The sequence below is a fragment of the Hemiscyllium ocellatum genome, chromosome 5 (assembly GCF_020745735.1).
Source record: "Hemiscyllium ocellatum isolate sHemOce1 chromosome 5, sHemOce1.pat.X.cur, whole genome shotgun sequence".
NCBI lineage: Eukaryota > Metazoa > Chordata > Chondrichthyes > Orectolobiformes > Hemiscylliidae > Hemiscyllium > Hemiscyllium ocellatum.
This window is the reverse complement of record NC_083405.1, coordinates 136,059,439-136,081,460: the sequence shown is the minus strand read 5'-3', so window position 1 is coordinate 136,081,460 and position 22,022 is coordinate 136,059,439. Positions and strand designations below refer to the sequence as shown.

At 44.3% G+C, this 22,022-nt stretch overlaps 1 protein-coding gene across 1 annotated transcript; it reads right to left on the bottom strand.

The window, feature by feature from the left end:
• Positions 1–5,374: 5,374 nt before the first annotated feature.
• Positions 5,375–21,893, bottom strand: slc52a2 (solute carrier family 52 member 2). The gene is made up of 5 exons (XM_060825235.1): positions 21,707–21,893; positions 19,980–20,132; positions 12,925–13,735; positions 11,122–11,245; positions 5,375–6,545 (listed from the first exon to the last, which is right to left on the bottom strand). The coding sequence occupies exons 2-5, from the start codon at positions 20,107–20,109 to the stop codon at positions 6,333–6,335; spliced, it is 1,278 nt and encodes a 425-aa protein (XP_060681218.1). The 5' UTR covers positions 20,110–20,132; positions 21,707–21,893; the 3' UTR covers positions 5,375–6,332.
• Between the last annotated feature and the right edge of the window lie 129 nt (positions 21,894–22,022).

Here is a 22,022-nt window from a genome sequence, read left to right as displayed (position 1 = left end):
TATTTTCACATTCAAATTAAATTCTCATGACCATGTTGTAACATTGTTGGCTTGGCCAACTCTGTAGAGCATTCAGAGAATCCCAACAGTGGGGAAATAGCCCATTCAGCCCATCAAGGTAGAGAAATAGGCCTCAAGGGTGGTGTGGGAATGTGGAATCATCATCCAAAATCTTATCTAATGGCCAACATGGGCTCTTCCTTTGTATGTTCCCACAAATGTAGCAGATTGAAGCTACCTGTTTGGTACCCTTTCATCCTTATTGTTTATAAGATCATAAGAAATAGGAATGAGTAGGTTGTTCAGCCCTTGAGCCAGCTGTGCCATTCAATAGGACCAATGCTGACTCAACATTCCTCCCATACACATTCCTGCATTTCCCTGAATTTCAAGCAAGTGGCCTCAGAGGTGGTGGACTGACATTGGGATACTGGAGGTCAGTTACTCTGCTGAAGTCCAAAGCCTCTGACCTTCTTGTCATCAAAAGTATTGATATTGCTAGTTCAGTCCATTTTCTTGTCTATAAATCATGTTATAAATGTTGCTAGTGGAGAATTCAGTGATTGTTAGGACATTGAATGTGAAGGGGAGATTTAAAGGTAAGGTGCAGAAGGTTTAGAAGAGATGCAAGGGGATAAAAGAACATTTTCACCCGGAAGGAATCTGAAACTCATTGCCTCGGAGGGTTGCAGAGGCAGAAACCCCTGTAACAATTAAGCAGCTTTCTTAAAATGTGTATTTGATGCCAGGCATAGAAGGCTATGGGCCAAGTGCTGGAAAGTGTGATTACTGTAGATGGTTGTGTTTGACCAGTGTTGATGCAATGGGCCAAATGGCCTTTTTGTGGAGGTCTTTATGATTGCTGTGTTTGCGATGGTTATTGCCTGACACTTGTATTTTGCAAATGTTAAAGATCACTTTTCAAGTCTGGACCTTGTCTTATTCCTTCAGAAGATGAGTTGCTTAAGTGGCCGAGTAGTTATAAATGGCAACAGTGAAATTCATCATTCTGAGCATGTGATGGAAGTAAAATTCCATCCTTGACCAACTTTTTGATCACTTGTCTTCATGTCTTTTGTTGACTGTTAAAGTTTAAAACAGCAATTATGTGTCACCATGTTATAACAAGGGCTTTTTAAATGCAAATTCTCACTAGTGTGCAAGAGACCAATCCAGGACAGATCACACACTCAGACAAAGAAGGAATTAGAGAAAAGGTCACAAACATGTTTCAACAAGCCAAGTCTGGCTCTGAAATCCATGCTGACTGCTACTGTCTGGTGATTTGATAAGACTCTAGCTGGTTATCAAATTGGAAGTTCATTGCTACAACATGTGAATTATAAACACTGATTCCAAATTCAGAGGTTGTGTTTAAAAAAAAGGTAACGGTATTAAGTATGCAAATCAAAGATGTGGAAACGCTACCAGTGATTAGGCACACTGAATGAAAGAGGAACATGGATACAGTTAAAAAAATTAAAATCAGTAAGGAAATTAAAGCTTCATGGGGAAAAAGGAATCAAAGGATATTGGGGGGGGGGGGGGGGGGAGGAAAAAAAGAGGTTGGGTGTGAAGGTTACAGTAATAGAGCTGGGTGCCTGTAGAGTGGAGAGATAAATGAGATGGAGGTGGGGGTGGGGAGAAAGTAGCATACAGTACAATAGGTGAATGGGGGTGGGGATGGAGGGGATAGGTCAGAGAGGAGGATGGGGGAAGACGGCTTCTTCCTTTAGAGACGGCAATTTCCCATCCCATGTGGTTAAAGATGCCCTCCAATGCATCTTGTCCACATCCCGACCCTCCAACTGTAACAAGGACAGAACCTCGCCAGTGCTCACCTTCCACCCTACCAACCTTCACATAAACCACATCTGCCGACAACACGGGGCGGTACGGTGGCACAGTGGTTAGCACTGCTGTCTCACAGCGCCCGAGACCCGGGTTCAATTCCCGACTCAGGCGACTGACTGTGTGGAGTTTGCACATTCTCCCCGTGTCTGCGTGGGTTTCCTCCGGGTGCTCCGGTTTCCTCCCACAGTCCAAAAGATGTGCGGGTCAGGTGAATTGGCCATGCTAAATTGCCCGTAGTGTTAGGTAAGGGGTAAATGTAGGGGTATGGGTGGGTTGCGCTTCGGTGGGTCGGTGTGGACTTGTTGGGCCGAAGGGCCTGTTTCCAAACTAAGTAATCTAATCTAAAACATTTCCGCCACCTCCAAATGGACCCCACCACCAGGGATATATTTCCCTCCCCACCCCTTTCCGCCTTCCGCAAAGACCGTTCCCTCCGTGACTACCTGGTCAGGTCCATGCCCCCCAACAACCCACCCTCCCCTCCTGGCACCTTCCCCTGCCACCGCAGGAATTGTAAAACCTGCGCCCACACCTCCTCCCTCACCTCCATCCAAGGCCCCAAAGGAGCCTTCCACATCCATCAAAGTTTTACCTGCACATCCGCCAATATCATTTATTGTATCCATCGCTCCCGATGCGGTCTCCTCTACATTGGGGAGACTGGACGCCTCTTAGCAGAGCGCTTTAGGGAACATCTCCAGGACACCTGCACCAATCAAGCACACCACCCTGTGGCCCAATATTTCAAGTGCCCCTCCCACTCTGCAGAGGATATGCAGGTCCTGGGCCTCCTCCACCGCTGCTCCCTCACCACCCGATACCTGGAGGAGGAACGCCTCATCTTCCACCTCAGAACACTACAACCCCAAGGCATCAATGTGGATTTCACCAGTCTCCTCATTTTCCCCTACCCCACCTCATCCCAGCTCCAACCTTTTAGCTCAGCACCGTCCCCATGACTTGTCCTACTTTCCACCTATCCACTCCACCCTCACCTATCACCTCCATCCCCATTCACCTATTGTACTCTGCTACTTTCTCCACATCCCCACTCTCCTCTCATTTATCTCTCCACTCTGCAGGCACCCTCCCTCTATTCCTGATGAAGGGCTTTTGCCCAAAACGTCGATGTTCCTGCTCCTCGGATGCTGCCTGACCTGCGATACTTTTCCAGCACCACTCTCATCTAGACTCTGGTTTCCAGCATCCGCAGTCCTTGTTTTACCAGGTGACAGTACTAGGCTATTTAGATGGAACAGCAGACTTGAAGGGCAGATGGCTTACTCCTGCTCCTGTGTTTCTGCTCCTAAGTTGTACAGTTTTACAGACATAGAAGGCCAACAGGGAAGAATGTTAGGAGAGAGTTATACAGAATGGAAACAGGTCCTTCTGTTCAACTCATCCAGGTATCTTAAACTGGTCTAATCCCATTGGCAAGTTTTTGGCCCATATCCCTCTAAACCTTTCTCATCCACATACCCAGCCAGATGATTTTCAGATGTCGTAATCGTACCTACCTCAACCGCCTAATTCCATACATGCCACCAGTGTTATGAAAATTGCATAATAGCAGCATCTTTTACAGGGGGCCGGAACCATGTTATAACCAATACACAAAGTTTGTACTAAAGAAAGTGTCCCCTTTGAAGACCTCCTCGTGAGTCTGCTCCTGGGCCTGGCCAAACTGGCCATAAACAGATCCAGGCAGCAGGCTGTGGAGTGGGACATTAGGGCTGACTGCCTGCCCCTCTTCTGCGGTTATGTTAGAGCCCGGGTGTCTTTGGAGAAGGAGCACGCGGTCTCCACCAACACGCTGGAGCTGCTCAGGGAGAGGTGGGCGCTGCAGGGAGTGGAGTGTATTATTTCCCTGTTCAGGTCTATTTTGATTTAACTCCTGCCCTCCCCTTCACTGTTTGATCACACAGCATTGCCCTTTGATGTCAAGGGTACTGCTTGTCACTGGCCACTTGGGTGTTTCTTTACTTCCTGGTGGTGGAAACCGAATAAAGATTTGTGCACCTTGTCTTTCATTGTCTCACACCTGCACACACACAACATGAGTGCAGGGGAATAAATAAGAAAGATAAACAGGACTGTCCAAGGTTCTGTTCACTCAGAGCTGGATCAGTGTGAAGGGAAGAAAAAAAAAAGTCCCCAATTCAATAGTGTTATGGTGAATTCACAACAAAATGCACATCATTAGCGGAAAGACCTGTAGTTAAACTCTCCGATCCAAACAAAATAACAATTTAATGAACTCAATGAAAAGAAATCTAATCACTTATTTATAACCCTTGAGAGATGAAGAAGGCATGCACGAGTTCACAGCGCACAGTGAGTAATAGAGAGTGACTCTATAAGATAATGATATTTTGGGGCTATAGCTTTAAATTTGTAGAAAATGAAGATAAGCCAGGACCTTGTGTTGTGTTAACTCATTTTCTATTCAGGTAGGCACACTACAGCCTAGAGCTCAGTGGAATTTCTTATCTTCAGAAGCCGACTGCATTATGTCTGTTGTCTTTCTTACATCCTTTCTCTCCCTGCAACCCAAGCCCCACCATCCTCTTGTTTACTCTCAGTAGAAGGGACTAATTCTCTCGCCACCCCTCACTCATTTTATTTCTCTTTCACCACTGCTGCATGGTCGTTCGGTGATTAGCACTGCTGCCTCAGTGCAATGGAGACAGGTTTGATTCCAGCCTTGGGTGACTGGCTCTGTTGAGTTTGCACACTCAGTGTCTGCAGGGGTTTCCTCCCACAATCCAAAGATGTGCAGGCAAGGTGGATTGGCAGTGTGAAATTGCCTAGGGCTGTGTTGGCTAAGTGGATTAGCCATGGGAAATGCAGGGTTACAGGGGTAGGGTAGGATGATTACTATGGGTGGGATACAGTCAGAGGGTTAATCTGGACTGAGTGACCTGCTTCCACACCTGTAGGGATTCAATGATTTATACTAAAAAGCCCTTTGTCTGGGCCTCTACACCATCTGTTCCCTCTATTGCCCCTCCACTTGTTAGAAAAAAAAGGTTAAAAAAAGTCACTAACATCTTTCAGTCTTGAAGCATCACATTGAGTTAACGTTTCAAATCCAGTCTCTTGCTAGAGGTTGTCAGACCTGCGGAGTTTCTCCAACCTTTGTGTTTGTGAAAATAAACATGAGCAATTAGACTCATCAAAAAAAAGTGCTCAGATTGTTTCACTAGAGGAGGATAATAATCCTAGTCTTCAAATTTACTCAGTCTCAAAAGGCAATGAAAATTAAAACACCATGGATACTGGAAGCTCAGAAGGTAGAGTAAGCAGTAAGAGGATCTCAGCAGATACATAGAACAATACAACGCAGAACCGGCCCTTCGGTCCACGATGTTGTGCCGAACATTTGTCCTAGCTTAAGCACCTATCCAATTGTCGCTTAAACCTTTCAGAATCAAGAACCCGGTCACTTTAGCAACCGGCTAGAGGTACGAAGTGTTCAAACACTTAATGGACATACCAAAGCTAAAAAAGGGACTACAACTGAGAAATAAGTATATTTATTTTTTAAAAAAGTGGTCCATACTCCCCTCAGGAAGAGAAAATGAAGAACATGAAGACTTTAAGTTATTGTTTCTTTCCCCAATCCTATAAACCATCCCTTTATTCACCTGATATTACTAACACACCAAGGTACTGTTGCTCCCAGGTTTCTGAAGAAATTAATGGACCGTGGAGTGCATAACATGATTTTGCAATTTGCTCTCAGCAAGTTACATATGGAAATGGAAGAGGGGGTATAAAAGGTGAAGCCAACAGAGGCAATAGCAGCAACCCCTGCCCTGGGCAAATGAAGCCCAGCTGAGGAGCTGCTAATGTAAGGGACAAAGGCTTCAAACACTGACATTTTTATACTGCAACATTCTCTTGAGAAACCTTACTTTGTCCCAGTTTCTTCTTTGAAAGAAAGAAATCTCAAGCAGCATAAACAGGTGACTGTTTATCAAGATAAAAAAAAATATAGTGAGAAGTTAAAATTGCATCGAGAAGAACAAAACATAGTAATAATAATCTCTAGGTTTGCATTTAAAATACTGACTGGCTCCTTTCTATGGGCAATTGAGAGTGCCAGTATCCCTTCTAGTCCCTGCTACCTCAATATGGAGTCAGTCAATCTCAGGTCTTCCATCTTTAAATGGTGATTAACCCACAGGTGGATTGGAGAAAATAATTTTTTTTTTAAAAAGAAGTGCCGATCATGGACGAGGAAGGAGAAAAGATGGAGAACAGAGATGAAATTTTGAACACGTGAAATATGGAACAGGTGATAGAAATCCAGGCCCAATTGCACAAAGATGAAGCACCTTCCAATAAGGTTTAAACCCTCTGATTATCCATTGTCGAGCACAATGGATTCGAGGCTCCTTTGCATAGGCAATTAGTCTTTGCTGTGATTTGGAGGCTTCCTCCAGGTTCAGTCTGATGAGATGTCCCTCTGCCAGTCACTGCCCACAGGTATCCACACATGCCTGCCCTGATGTGAAGAGCTGGTAGACACTAACCAAAGGGAACATGACTAAGGCACCGATCAGTGAGCCGACCTGAATGGATGCTCCGCACCAGACCAGGGCCAGGTGACCCACCTCATGGAGGATGCTGCCAATTACCACTTTCACGTAGGAGAACAAGCCAGTAAAGAGCATCCATGCACTCACCTGGAGAAGAACCACAAAGATGGCAGATTAGGCAGTGCCATAGCCACACACCAATTTGACCAACCCACAACAACATGCCCCCAAATCTGATCCTCTTAGTACACTGACCAATATGAATCCCTCAGCTAAAAGTCACAAACTAGCCACTTCTCTCATTGTGCAGCTTAGCCACTACATTTCCTGGGAGTATATTTTGAAAGCATTTCACTGGCTGTAAAGCCGATTGGAATGTCAGAGGGATGACCAGTGTTATGGTTAGACCGGTATATCACAGATCAAAAATACACTTTCCCTTGCAGAGAGGCCTAGGGACGATAAAGACTAATAAAACTAGTAGCAAATTAAAAGGAGAAACTTCCAGAAGTTTTTCTTATTTTTCATGCATTGTCAGCATTACTGACATGGCCAGCATTTGTTCCCCATTCTCAACTGCCCTTGTGACAAAGTGGCTTGCTGGATCATTTCAGAGGGTGGTTATGATCCAACCATATTGCTGTGGGGCTGGAGTTATGTGCAGGCCAGATTGGGCAGAGATGGTAAATGTCCTTCCCTTTAGGAAAGGAGGGTTTTGATGACAATCCAGTTACAATCACCACCACCATCACGGAGACCAGTTGCACATTCCAGGTTCATAAACTGAATAAAAAACAAAATGCCCAAGTGGTGGAATTTGAACCCATGCCCTGGATCACGATCCCGAACCTTTGGACTATATATCCAGTGACATTACCACCACAGCATCATTATTCCACAATAATGGAGACAGCTCACTGCACTTGAGACAAATTGTTTCGCTCCATAAATACTGCCAGACTGAAGTTTCTCCTGCACTTTGTTCCAGATCTCCATAAACCAACCTTTGTTTCATTTTAATTAAATATAGAACATAGAAAAATACAGCGCCGTACAGGCCCTTCGGCCCTCGATGTTGCGCCGACCGAAGCCTACCTAACCTACACTAGCCCAATAACCTCCATATGCTTATCCAATGCCCGCTTAAATGACCATAAAGAGGGAGAGTCCACCACTGATACTGGCAGGGCATTCCATGAACTCTCAACCCGCTGAGTAAAGAATCTACCCCTAAGATCTGTCCTATACCAACCTCCCCTTAATTTAAAGCTGTGTCCCCTAGTAACAGCTGACTCCATACGCGGAAAAAAGGTTCTCACTGTCAACCCTATCTAAACCCCTAATCATCTTGTACACCTCTATCAAGTCACCCCTAAACCTTCTTTTCTCCAATGAAAACAGCCCCAAGTGCCTCAGCCTTTTCTCATACGATCTTCCTACCATGCCAGGCAACATCCTGGTAAACCTCCTCTGCACCCATTCCAGTGCCTCCACATCCTTCCTATAGTATGGCGACCAAAACTGCACACAATACTCCAGATGAGGCTGCACCAGAGTCTTATACAACTGCAACATGACCTCAGGACTCCGGAACTCAATTCCTCTACCAATAAAGCCCAGTACACCATATGCCTTCTTCACAGCACTATTTACCTGGGTGGCACCTTTCAGAGATCTGTGTACATGGACACCAAGATCCCTCTGCTCATCCACACTACCAAGTAGCCTACCATTTGCCCAATACTCCATCTTCTTGTTACTCCTACCAAAGTGAATGACCTCACACTTAGCTACATTGAACTCCATTTGTCACCTTTCTGCCCAACTCTGCAACTTATCTATATCCCGCTGTAACCTGCCACATCCTTCTTTGCTGTCCACCACTCCACTGACTTTCGTATCATCCCCAAACTTGCTCACCCAGCCTTCAAGCCCCTCCTCTAGGTCATTTATAAAAATGACAAACAGCAATGCTCCCAAAACAGATCCTTGTGGAACACCGCTAGTAACTGCACTCCAAGATGAACCTTTACCATCAACTACTACCCTCTGTCTCCTCCCAGCCAGCCAATTCCTAATCCAAACCTCTAATGCACCCTCAATGCCATACCTCCGTAATTTTTGCAGTAGCCTACCATGGGGTACCTTATCGAACGCCTTGCTAAAATCCATATACACCACATCTACTGCTTTACCCTCGTCCACTTCCTTGGTCACCTTCTCAAAGAATTCAATAAGGTTTGTGAGGCACGACCTGCCCTTCACAAAACCATGCTGACTATCCTTGATCACATTATTCCTATCCAGATGTTCATAAATCCTATCCCTTACAATTCTAAGACTTTGCCCACAACAGAAGTGAGACTCACTGGCCTATAGTTACTAGGGCTATCCCTACTCCCCTTCTTGAACAAGGGGACCACATCCACTATCCTCCAGTCTTCTGGCACTATTCCTGTAGACAATGAGGACATAAAAATCAAGGCCAAAGGCTCCGCTATCTCCTCCCTACCTTCCCAGAGGATCCTAGGATAAACGCCATCAGGCCCAGGGGACTTATCTATTTTCACCCTTTCCAGTATTCCCTGGACCTCTTCCCTACATACCTCAAAGCCATCCATTCTAATCACTTGTGACTCAATATTCACATCAGCAACAATGTCCTGTTCCTGAGTGAATACTGACGAAAAGTATTGATTTAGTGTCTCTCCAATCTCCTCCGCCCCCACGCACAACTTCCCACTACTATCCCGGGACCTATTCCTACCCTAGTCATCCTTTTATTCCTGACATACCTATAGAAAGCCTTAGGGTTTTCCCTAATCCTACCAACCAAGGACTTTACATGTCCCTTTCTCACTGCTCTTAGCTTTCTCTTTAGATCCTTTCTGGCTACCTTGTAACTCTCAATCGCCCCAATTGAACCTTCACGCCTCATCTTTACATGGGCCGCCCTCTTCCCTTTTACAAGGGATTCCAATTCCTTATTAAACCACGGCTCCCTCACAAGACCCTTTCCTCCCTGCCTGACAGGTACACACTTATCAAGGACACCCAATAGCTGCCCCTTGAACAAGCTCCACATATCATTTGTGTCCTTCCCTTGAAGCCTATTTTTCCAATCCACACATCCTAAGTCATGCCTCACTGCATCATAATTTCCCTGCCCCCAGCTATAACTCTTGCCCTGTAGTGCACACTTATCTCTCTCCATCACTGGAGTAAAAGTCACCGAGTTGTGGTCACTGTCCCCGAAGTGCTCACCTACTTCCAAGTCTAACACCTGGCCTGGTTCATTACCTAGAACCAAATCCAGTATGGCCTCACCTCTTGTTGGCCTGTCTACATATTGTGTCAGGAAACCCTCCTGCACACATTGGACAAACACCGACCCATCTAACGTACTCGAGCTATAGCTTTCCCAGTCAATATCTGGGAAGTTAAAGTCCCCCATAACAACCACCCTACTACTTTCACTCTTCTCCTGAATCATCTTCACAATACTTTCCTCTATGTCTGTTGGACTATTAGGAGGCCTGTAGAAAACTCCTAACAGGGTGACCTCACCTTTCCTATTTCTAACCTCAGCCCAAACTACCTCAGATGGCAAGTATTCCTCTATCGTCCTTTCCACCGCTGTAATACTATCCTTGACAAGCAATGCCACACCTCCCCATCTTTTATCCCCCCCTCTGACCCTACTAAAACATTTAAACCCTGGAACCTGCAATAGCCATTCCTGTCCCTGTTCTACCCATGTCTCTGTAATGGCCACAACATCGAAGTCCCAGGTACCAACCCACACTGCAAGTTCACCTACCTTATTTCGTATACTTCTGGCATTGAAGTATACACACTTCAAGCCACCTTCCTGTTTACAGGCCCCCTCCTTCGAGATTGATGCCATGTTCCTAACTTCCCTACACTCCAGGTCCTGCACCCTAAAGCTACAGTCCAGGTTCCCATGCCCCTGCAGAGTTAGTTTAAACCCTCCCAAAGAGCACTAGCAAACCTCCCCCCAAGGATGCTGGTGCCCCTCAGGTTCAGGTGGAGACCATCCTGTTTATAGAGGTCCCACCTTCCCCAGAAAGAACCCCAGTTGTCCAGAAACCGGAATCCCTCCCTCCTGCACCATCCCTGTAGCCACGCATTTAACTATTCTCTCTCCCTATTTCTCGACTCTCTATCACGTGGCATGGGTAACAAACCAGAGACAACAACTCTGTTTGTTCTAGCTGAGCTTCCAACCTAGCTCCCTGAAAGCCTGCCTAACAGCCTCACCCCTCTTCCTACCTATGTGGACCACAACCTGGGGCTGCTCCCCCTCCCCCTTTAAGGACCCGGAAAACAAGATCAGAGACATCACGTACCCTTGCACCTGGGAGGCAACATACCTGTGAGTCTTTGTCGCCCCTGCAAAACCACCTGTGTCCCTCACTATTGAGTCCCCAATAACTATCGCTCTACCTTTCTCCGCCCTTCCCTTCTGAGCAACGGGGACAGGCTCCGTAATAGATGTGTTTAATTGAGCTTTCCCTCAAAGTGTCTCAATAAAATAAAATGGTATATTGTTTAGGTTAGTCAAGGAGGTTTGAGAAATATAGACGGAGCCCAGTTGCCTATTGTTATGCAATAAAACATTTCCATAGATCCTGTTAGTGGTTTACACAATAGCCTGAATGGGATCCCAGAGCGTAGTCTTTTTTTCCTTTGCTATACTCACCACTAAAACAACACCCATTGAACTCCCCAGCAGCAGGGGGCATGGACTGAATGCCGCCAATGTCAAAATGTAGACTCCACACAGTAATCCTAGAAATGCCAGGACACCAAGTCCAACACTGGACCTGCACACAATTAAACAGCATAGAATAGATTAAACATGGATATTCTGCTGTAGCATTGATATTAGTGACAAAGGAAAAAAGGGGGTCATGGGAGTAAGGGTCAAAGAGATAGATGAGCAAAGGAAAGACAAGGTAAGGGAATGGTTTCTGAGCTGCAGAGGGTTAAATTTAATCATGGTAAACTGGAGAATGCTGCCAATTTATCAGGAGGAAACAGGAATTAACTAAAAAGTTAAGAGGGTAGCTAAGGCAGCATATGAGTTGCTTGGCTTTATCAGATGTGACAGAGGTTATAACTTCCCTCCTCTTACGTGGGAGCTGTACAGAAAACTCTGGCTCGGCTACTTATGTAGTACTGTGTGCAATTCTGGTCCCCACACTATAGGAAGGATAGGATTGCACTGGAAGAGTGCAGAGGTGTTTCACTAGGGTGCTGTCTGGGATGGAGCAGTTAGCTATGAAGAGAGGCTGGATAAGCTCAGGTTGTTTTTTGGAGCAGGGAAAGTGGAGGTGGGGGCAGGGGGAAGCCTGAAAGAAATGTAAAAAGATTATTGGGACATGGACAGGGTGAACAAAGAGCAGCTGTTCCTGTTAGGCAAAGGGTCAATAACAAAGGAACAATTTTAAAATAAAAGGCAGAAGGTTTGTCATACAATTTTATGTACAGAACATGGGCATTCATCCCATCATGTTTGTACTGGCTCCCAAAACAGCTACCCAGCTAGGCCCATTCTCCAGCTCTCTCTGTAGCCCTCTAAATTCATCCCTTTCAAAAAGTATGTGTAGCTGTCTTCTGAAACCTCCTCTTATGGAATCCACTTGTACCACTCTCCCAGTAGTGCATTCCAAATCCTAACAACTGAGTAAAGTTTTCCTTATTTCACCCCTAACTCTTGCTGACAATCTTGAAATAATTACCCCGAGTTACTGACAAGCCAACTAGTAGAAACAGAAAATCTTTTTTATCCTGTCAAATTATTCGTGATTCTGAGCACCTCAATAAAGGTCACCTCTTAATCTCCTTTGCTCCAAGGAGAATAAGCCCAATCTCTAATCTTTTCACCTTATTCCAGATTTAATTCTAGTAAATCTCCTTTCTAAAAAGCTCTCTCCAGGGCTTTAACATCCTTACTGAAATACAGGTGCCCAGAACTGAACTCAACACTCCATATATGCTTTAGAGAGGATTGGAGGAAAACATTTTCTTCATCTAGAGGGTGCCGGGGATCTGGAATGCACTGCCTGGGAGGGTGGCTGAAGTAGGAAATCTCAACCTTAAGAAATACTTGGATGAGCACTTGAAATGTCATTATAACATTCAAGACTACATGTAGACTGCTGGAAAGTGGAATTAGTTCAGGTTTAGTGTAGCTTTGCTAGTACAGTCAATGACTCAAAGCACCTTTTCCATGCTGTATAATTTTGCAATGAGAATGTGGAGAGGAGGCTGTTCTTTCCTGGTCAAATAACAAGTAATTGAAGAGATTTTTCAGAATCATGAATAGCTGTGATAGGGGGAATTGCATGAAACTTGATAATGGAGATAAAAGCACTTAAAACACCAGATCATCATAATGACAATAGAATGCAGCATGTTGTGATTTAGAAAGCACTACCTGAAGTTCTGTAGGAAGCAGATATAATAGTAATTTTAAAAAATAGAAGAAAGATGATCTCACCTTGATTGCACAAACATGGCAATGAAGCAGGCCAATGGATTGGCAAGATTCCCAAGCACCACTGCCAGGTGGAAGGTGGTGCTCCCATAGGGCAGGCAGGAGTACGTCTGGATTGATGGCAGCACCCCATTGGTCAGAGCATTGGAGACAGCCAGCAAGATAAGCAGGTAGACATTACGGGTAGTGCAGAATGGAGCTGGAGTTTTGGGGGTTGGCTCACTCTCCGTATTCAGTTGGCACGATTCCTTGCCGTCGTGCATCGTGTGCGGTTTGCTGTTGCTTTTTCGGGCCAGTCCAGCAAAGGACAAGAGGGAGATAGACATTAGCCCCATTAAAAGCCAGAAAAAGGTACTAGCTGTGAAGTTCTCCTCAAGGTAGTGTGGTTGAAGAGATTGGGAGCCATTGACAGCCGAGCTGTTGCGACATTCCAGCTGGCCAACACCCTGCACTAGGGCTGCCACACATGGGAAGAAAGCACTGAAGCCCTGGCCTACAAAGAAGGTCTTGATGTATTTAGATGATAGGCGGAACATGAAGGGCAGGAAAGTGACATTGGAGGTGCAGCAGACAAAGGCTAGAGCAAAGGCCAGGGTCAAGAAAGCAACACTGTGCTGCTCCCCGCCAATCAGCACAATCCGATCCCAGGTGAGCGCTAAAGCAACAGAGGCGATCACACCGAGTGCTTGGATGGAGTATATAAGACAACTTTCATTCAGCAGGCCTGGGGAGAACCGGTGAGCAAGGGTGACCAATAGGGGGCCAACATTTGAAAAGGCAATCAGTACTGTCAAATAGGCTGGCAGATTCCACGCTAGGGAACAGAAAGAAAGAATACAAAAAGATGAGTCATAAAGACAAAACAGAGAACAGGCCCTTCTGCCCAACAAACCCCAAACTACACTAATCCCATTTACCTACACTTGGCCCATATCCTAATGTGCCCTATTCATCTCGATGCTTCTTAAAGTGTACGAGTATCCACCTCCACACCCTCTTAGCAAGATTTCCCACATTTCTACCATCCCACATGAAATATTTTTTTCTCAGATCTCATCTAAATTACTTGGTCTTCACCTTATACTTGTGCCCTCTGATCTTAGATACATCTTCAAATGGGAAAGAGGTTCTCATGATCTACGCAGTGTAGGTCTGTCAATTTTGTATATCTCAGTTTCCCCCCTCAGCCTCCTCTGCTCCAGGGAAAAAAAAACCCATTCTGTCCAGACTCTCCTCAAAAGACTCTTCATCCCAGGCAGTAAAGAACAGTACAGCACCCTCATGCTCATAACTCACCTACATCAAATGGGTCCATGCACAGATCACCCTTTTGGTCACTTATGGGCCCCACTCAATCTGGTAGTATTCATTCTTAGTATACTTACAAAATGCCTTGGGGTTTCTTTTAATCCTCTGTCAAATATATTGTGGCACCTCTTTCCTTCATAATTTCGTTTTTTTTTTTAAAAAGTGGAAAAAAAAACAAAGTTCTCTGTACTTTAAGGGTCTCACCTATTTTTAAATAGGCTGTATTTAATATGACATATGCTTCCTTTTGTTTGTAAGAGAAACTTTTGGCATCTAGGGTTCCCTAGACTTGCTGCTGTTGCTGGTAAGAGTTCAGACCCAGCATGTTCCTCTTAGCACACTACTTTCAAAACATAGCCTTACCTGCAAACAGCTGCTTCTAGTCTGTATTTACCAGATTCTGTCTAATGACATTGAAATTGGCACTCCCCAGTTTAAGAGGGTTAACTTCAGCACTATCATTATCCCTTTCCACGTGGACTTTGAAACTTATGGAGTTAGTCACCATTCCCAAAATGCCCACCCACTGACACCTGACCAGCTTCATTCCCAAGCACTGCTAGAGTTGGGCTATTTACATACTAGCACAAAGTTCTCCTGGATGCATTAATAATTCCATGATTGGGAGATGCCGGTGTTGGACTGGAGTGTACAAAGTTACAAATCACACAACACCAGGTTATAGTCCAACAGGTTTAATTGGAAGCACACCACCTTTTGGAGCGACGCTCCTTCATCAGGTGATAGTGGAGTGTCGCTCTGAAAGCTAGTGCTTCCAATTAAACCTGTTGGACGATAACTTGGTGTTGTGAGATTTTTAACTTAATTCCACCCAGTCTAATTCTTTCACACCAAAAAGGTGCTCCCAGTTAATGTTGGCAAAGTTCAATTCCCCTCTAACTACAACCCTGCAAGATTACAGATATGGGACAGTACAGAACAGGCCCTTTGGCCCATTGTCTTTGTACTGATCATGATGCAACTTTCAACGAATCCCATTTGACTGCACTTGGTCCATGTCCCTCTGTCTGTCTAAATGCCTCTTAAGCATTACTATCATATCTGCTTCTGCCACCTCCCTAGTAGCATATTCCAGACACTTAGCACCCTCTCCAAATAAAATTGGCCTTGCAAATCTGCTTTAAAAACATTTCTTCTCACCATAAACCTATGCCCCCTAGTGGTGACTAGAACTGCACACATTGTTCCAAATGTGGCCTAACTACAGAGGAACCTCAATTATCTGAATATCAGATTATCCAGCAAGATCCCAAAGTCCCAATGCTCGGCTAAACTGTACTACCTGGCATTCGATTAATGAAAGGAAATATTCCTTGCCAAGTCCTTTGGATAATTGAGGTTCCTCTGTATAGTTTTATATACCAATTTTTATACTTAATGCTCTGACCGATGAAGCCAAGTATACTGCAGGCCTCCTTTAACACCTTATTCCACTAGCATTGCCACTTTCAGGGAGCTATAGACTTACATCCAGGATCCCACTGGATATCAATGCTCCTAAGGGTCCTGCCATTAACTATATATTTTCCTCTTACATTTGACCTCCCAAAAAGCATCACCTCACTTGTCTAAATTAAACTCCAAGTAACATTTCTCTGCCCCACTTTCCAGCTAAGCCATACCTTGCTGTCTCCTTTCACAGCCTCCTCCACTTTCCGTAACTCCAACCGTTTTCATGTTGACAGCAAAGTTACGAATCAGACTGCTTCCAAATTTCACCTATTAGCAATAATTGTAAAAAGAAACCCAAAGCATAGTCATCTCCTAACCATTTTTGTTCCACAAGGAACCAATCACTCTAGGATCAGTTCAGGTCTTTTTCTTTCCATTTAGATCTTGAGAGCTGGCTGCACAACATGACAGCTGCACAAGAACTCAGGAATGACAGGTCAAATGGTCTCTTTCAGCACTGTGCAATTTAGAGATAGATGGAACTGGACTAACATCAGTGGAGGTAGTCATGGAGGTCTACAGCACACTGAATGTACACTAATCAAGAATTCTAATCCCATTTTCCAGCATTTGGGATTTAGCCTCACATGCCTTGACACTGAAGAAGGATTTAGATGGACACTTGCAATGTTAGGAGGATTTCTGCCTTTATCACTCTGACAGACCGTGAGGTCCAGATTCCCACCACTCTCTGGGTGAAACTTACTTGCTCACATACCCTCTATAACCTTCTGCCCCTTAAATCCATGCCCCCGGTCATTAATCACCTCACCAGGGGAAACAAAAAGCCTCTTCCTGTCCATGCCCCTCAATTTTACACATCTCAACCATGTCCCCTCTGCTCTAAGGGAAAACAACCACAGACTATTCAGTTTCTCTAGCCAAGGCAACATCCTGGTAAATGTCTTCTGCACCCTTTCCAATGCAATCATATCCCTAGATTACAGAAGAGTAGACTGTTCTAGCCAAGGGTAAAAAATGAGGTCTGCAGATGCTGGAGATCACAGCTGAAAATGTGTTGCTGGTCAAAGCACAGCAGGCCAGGCAGCATCTCAGGAATAGGGAATTCGACTTATGCTCGAAACGTCGAATTCCCTATTCCTGAGATGCTGCCTGGCCTGCTGTGCTTTGACCAGCAACACATTTTCAGTTCTAGCTAAGGCCTAACCGATATTTTACACAGGTCCAGCCTAACCTCCCTGCCTCGTCTAATAAAGGTAAGTATCCAAATGCCTTCTTAACCACCTTATCTCCTGTCTTGCTACCTTGAGACTCACGTACATATATATCCCAGGTACCTTTGATTCATGGTTCTTCCTAGAGTCCGTCAGGTAGCATCCAAGGAACAGGAGATTCGACGTTTCGTGTATAAGCCCTTCTCCTGTTCCTTGGATGCTGCCTGACCTGCTGCACTTTTCCAGCAACACATTTTCAGCTCTGATTTACAGCATCTGCAGTCCTCACTTTCTCCTCTTCCTAGAGTCCTACTGTTTATCATATTTCTTTCCTTCCCAGGCCATCTATACCCTCCTGTAATCTAAAGCCATCCTCAATATTTATCATGTGAACTTACTGATCAGATACAGGAAGGGGTTAACCCAGCCAGAATAATAAACAGTATCTGGACAGTTTACTATACAACAACATTTTGGTCTTTCTACTCTACGAAATGCACAAAGAAAATGTTTTATGGTCAGAGATGGGAAGCTGTGCTGATTACATAATTAACTAATTTAACATGGCTCCAATACAGAAGGACAAGAACATGGAGAATCTCCTCCAGTTTGATCACTTGACCAGACTGATTGCTGGGATGGCAGGAGGATGGAGGAGATTATCAGAGATTGAGCAAGTTGGTTAGGACTTTATTCACAAATTTAGAAGAATGAAGGGAGGATCTCACAGAAGCGTAGGGAATTCTAACAGGGCCACACAGGAAGAAAGTTACCAATGGGGACGGAGGGTGAGAAAGAGTCCAGAACTAGGAGTTATGGTTTAAGGAATGGGGTGAACTTCTATATTAAAAAACGACAAGAGGAGAAATGTCTTCACTGTGTTAAGCCTCTGGAATTCACTACCACAGAAAGTGGTTAAGGCCAAAACAACATTGTGTTTGGGGAAGGGAGGGGAGGAGGCAGGGAGGGAAGGTAAGGATTCATTGATCAACCATATTATGTTGAGTGGCAGAGCAGACTCCACCAGTCAAATGGACCCATGCCCATGTTTTTATGTTTAAAAACAAATTTCTATCACACCTTTAACTCAGGGCACTAAAAGCATTTCACAGGCAGGTGTAGGTACTGCCGCAGCAGGAAGCACTTCTGGCAATTCAGATCAACTTAGTGATAGGAGACAGAGGGTAGTGATAAAGGTTGTTTGAGAGACTGCAGCCCATTGTGCAGTGTCGTACCACAGATGCTTGGTCCCTTATTGTTTGTGATATTCATATGATTAGATTAGAATGCTGGAAAGGGGGCAGGGAAGTGATAAATGAGTTTGCAAATGATTCAAAAGCTTGGCCCAGTGATTGACAGTGTGGAGGAAGAGGTTACGTTACAGGAAGATACAAGTAGATTGGTCAGATCAGTGGCAGATGGAATTTAACCCTGATAAATGTGAGGGGTTGCAGTTTGAGAGAAAAATAAAAACAAGACAAGGGAGTACTCAATGAATGACAAGACATTAGGGAAGCTGAGGGGAACAAGGGGAAATCTTGGGGTCCTTATCCACAGATCAGTGAAGATGGCAGGGCAGATTAGTAAAAAAAAGTGTATAATGAGACAATTCTGTGCCTTTAAAGTGAGTCCTGTCTCTCTTGCACAGGGGTTTTGTCATGTGGTACAGAAAAATGTCTCCTCCTGGCAGGCAGTTTGTAACTAGCTTGGGTTTCTCCCTGGGTGTTTGTTCAAAATAAGAAGAAAAAAAATGAGTGGGTGAGGTCAGGTTCACACAGACCCAGAGGACTTTGGTTTTGCTTTCAGTTGGTTTCCTTGTTAGTTAGCTGCTGGAATGCACAGCGAGACTTCACAGAATCATTACAATTTGGAAGCAGGCCATTCGGTCCATCAAGTCCACACCACCCCTCCAAAGAGCATCCCACCCAGACCCACCCTCTACCTTGTTTCTGTCACTCTCCATTTCATGGCCAGTCCACTGAGCCTCCACATCCCTGGATACTACAGACAATTTGGCACTGCCGATCTACCTAACTTGCACATCATCTCTCTGTTGCTAGACTGAAGACTGAGACAGATTCCCTCATAGGAATCTGCATCCCTTAGAGGACTAGACAGCAAAATGGGAAGCTCTTCAACTGCAAGTACATGTGGATGACTGTGCTCTATGCACACATCTACACTACCCAGGCAGAGTGTAACTCTGTTTAAAAGGGAGGTAGTGGCCTAAGGTATTTCTGCTAAAGTATTAATTCAGGGAGACCCAGATAATGTTCTGAGTTTGAATCTCACCATGGCAGATGGTGGTATTTGAATTCAATAATATAAAATTTAGAATTAAGAGTCAAATGGTGATCATGAAATCCTTGTCAATGGTCAGAAAACCCCATCTGATTCACTAATGCCCTTTAGGGAAGAAAACAGGTCATCTATACCTGGTCTGGCCTACATGTGACTCCAGACCCACAGTGATGTGGTTGACCCTGCATTGCCCTCTGGACACTTAGGGATGGGCAATAAGTGCTGACCTGGCTAATGACACCCACATCAAGAAAAATTTTTTTTTAAAAAAAGTTGAAGATTGCATAATTGCAGAAACACTTGAATGTCACAAAGGAATGGAGCTCCCCCCCACTTCAGGGACTGACTCAAAAAGTGGGCTGGCCACAGCTAGTGTAAAAGAAAGGAAAACGGCTGGACAGTTAATCCCGAGACCCAGATAAATGTTCTGGGAGCCCAGGTCCATACTCCAAAGCAATCGGTGGAATTCTGAATTCAACACAAATCTGAAATTAAAGGATTGAAGAACAACCACAAAGCCATTAAAGTTTGTCAGAAAATTGCATCTGGTTCACTAACGTCCTTTAGGGAAAAAAACTGCTGTCCTCATTTAGTCTGGACTGCTTGTGACTTCAGGCCTACAGCTCTCAATTGACCTCTGGGATAAGCAATAAGTGCTGGTCGAGCCAGCTACACACTCACCGCACAAATGAATAAAAACAAACTTAGGCATCCAGGAAAATCAATCCAGAAACTTCTAAATCTAAATACCCAAAACCACCAGAAGGGATGTTATGAAGAAACGTATCTGGTCACCCTCACCTTCAGGGAGAATCTTTGTTATTACTGGAAGCTCAACCCATAGAGAGTTCACTGCAACCCAAGACCCCATTCCAAACATGGCCACCAGCAGGTGGGTGAAGAGGGTGTTTCTGAATTCTTGTGTCGGCATCGTGTGGTAAGGAGCTCCGATTCCTTGAAAAGCAGCAAAGAGAAGTGTCACTCAACGTAACCAAGGTAGGTATTAACTTGGGAGTTGGGTTTGGTCGCAACTCCCATCATTATCATCACTATCCCATTGCCCCTTTCCCACCCGTCCACACCAACACCCTCCCACATTTGAAACAATTTAAAGTCAATTACACTTGATTAATGTACATTAAAAGTGAGAACTTCACCCTCCAGTGGATGCTGGAGGCACTGCACGAAGAGACAAACTCAAATCACAGGAATGCTAGGGGATGCATTTCATCCTTCATGCTTGCATGCAAAGGATTTGTCTACTCCTCAATCTTGTACATTTCAATCAAAAGTGAGGACTACAGACGCTGGAAATCAGTCTAGATTGGAGTGGTGCCAGAAAAGCACAGCAGGTCAAGCAGCATCCGAGGAGCAGAGAAAAAAAAATAAGTCGATGTTTCAGGCAAAAGCCCTTCATCAGGAATGAAAGATAAAGAGCTTTTGCTCAAAACATCGATTTTTTTGCTCCTCGGATGCGGCCTGACCTGCTGTATTTTTCCAGCACCGCTCTAATCTAGCCCATATCCCCTCTCAGTCTCTTCTGCTCCAAGGAGGATCAATCTCTCTTCATAACTGAAACTCTCCAGCCTAGGCAATGTTCCAGTAAATCTCCTTTGGGTCCTCACTAATGCAATCACATCCCTCCTATAATGTGGATTCTAGAACCATACGTGATATTCTGTGGCCTAACCAATCAGTTCCAGCATAACTGCTGTTAAACTCAATGCCTCAGCTAATAAAGGCAAACATTCCACCTACATTTTCTAGCTCAATATGAAGACTGAGAACCCTCATGACTAATCACTTTCTGATATGCTCTCATTATTTTACTGTTTGTACACCACAGTACCATGTTGTGAATGATAGTACTCCCACAGGAGATTTCTTGCCTTTATATCTACCCCAACTATTATTTCCACATCTTGGTTTCCTGAACTTATTCTTCTCTGTTGTGCTACGATCATTTTAACAAACACACCCACCCTCCACTATAGTCTTTACAAATAAAATAAACTGGATAGTTTTTAAACCAGTGAATCTGAGAGCTTTAAAACAGAAGGCTATTCAGTTACGTTCTAACATTAATCTCCCATTCAGTTAAAGAATAACAAATCCCTAATCAATATTAACATGGTTCTGTAAACCTTGCAGAACAAAAGAAAGATCAATAGCTGGTCACCGTCCCAAACAATTCACTCCCCACTTCAGTTACTTAGGCTGCAAACATGCACGTAGAAAATGTTGAGTGTACTTCAGATTTCCAGTATCCACATTATTTCACATATTTAAAAAAAAACTTTTGACATTGTCAATTGACCTCCAATTTTAATGGTTTCGGGTGGGGGCTCTAAATTGCTATCTTTTACAGAAAGAAATACTTCCTAGCAGCTCTGATCACGGGGTTAAGTCCCCGGTTAATGACCTTGTCAAAGAAAGGCAACAATCATTATTTTTTACCACGAAAGGTGCAAATTTAGCAAGGAGCAAACTATCTAGAACTAAGAAGCCAACTTTGACAGTACTTATACCTGGTGTGCTGTACTTTTCGTGGTCAGTGCTGAATAACTCAACGCAACTAGTGCTTTATCCAAAATTATTTTCCCATTCAACAACTCCTCTCCGACAAAAAAAGGGCAAACCTGAGATCATTTAAACAGACCCTATTATCCACACTCATCAACACATCTACACTCCACAATAAGAAGTATACGGATTGGCTTTGTTTTACTTAAACCATCCAATCGAGGTGCATATTATCTTAAAGGGGCACCCTCTTCAAGGGATGATCCAATATTTTGTCGACAAAATGCAAACTTCCAGCGAAACGTTTCAGCCTCCAACAAG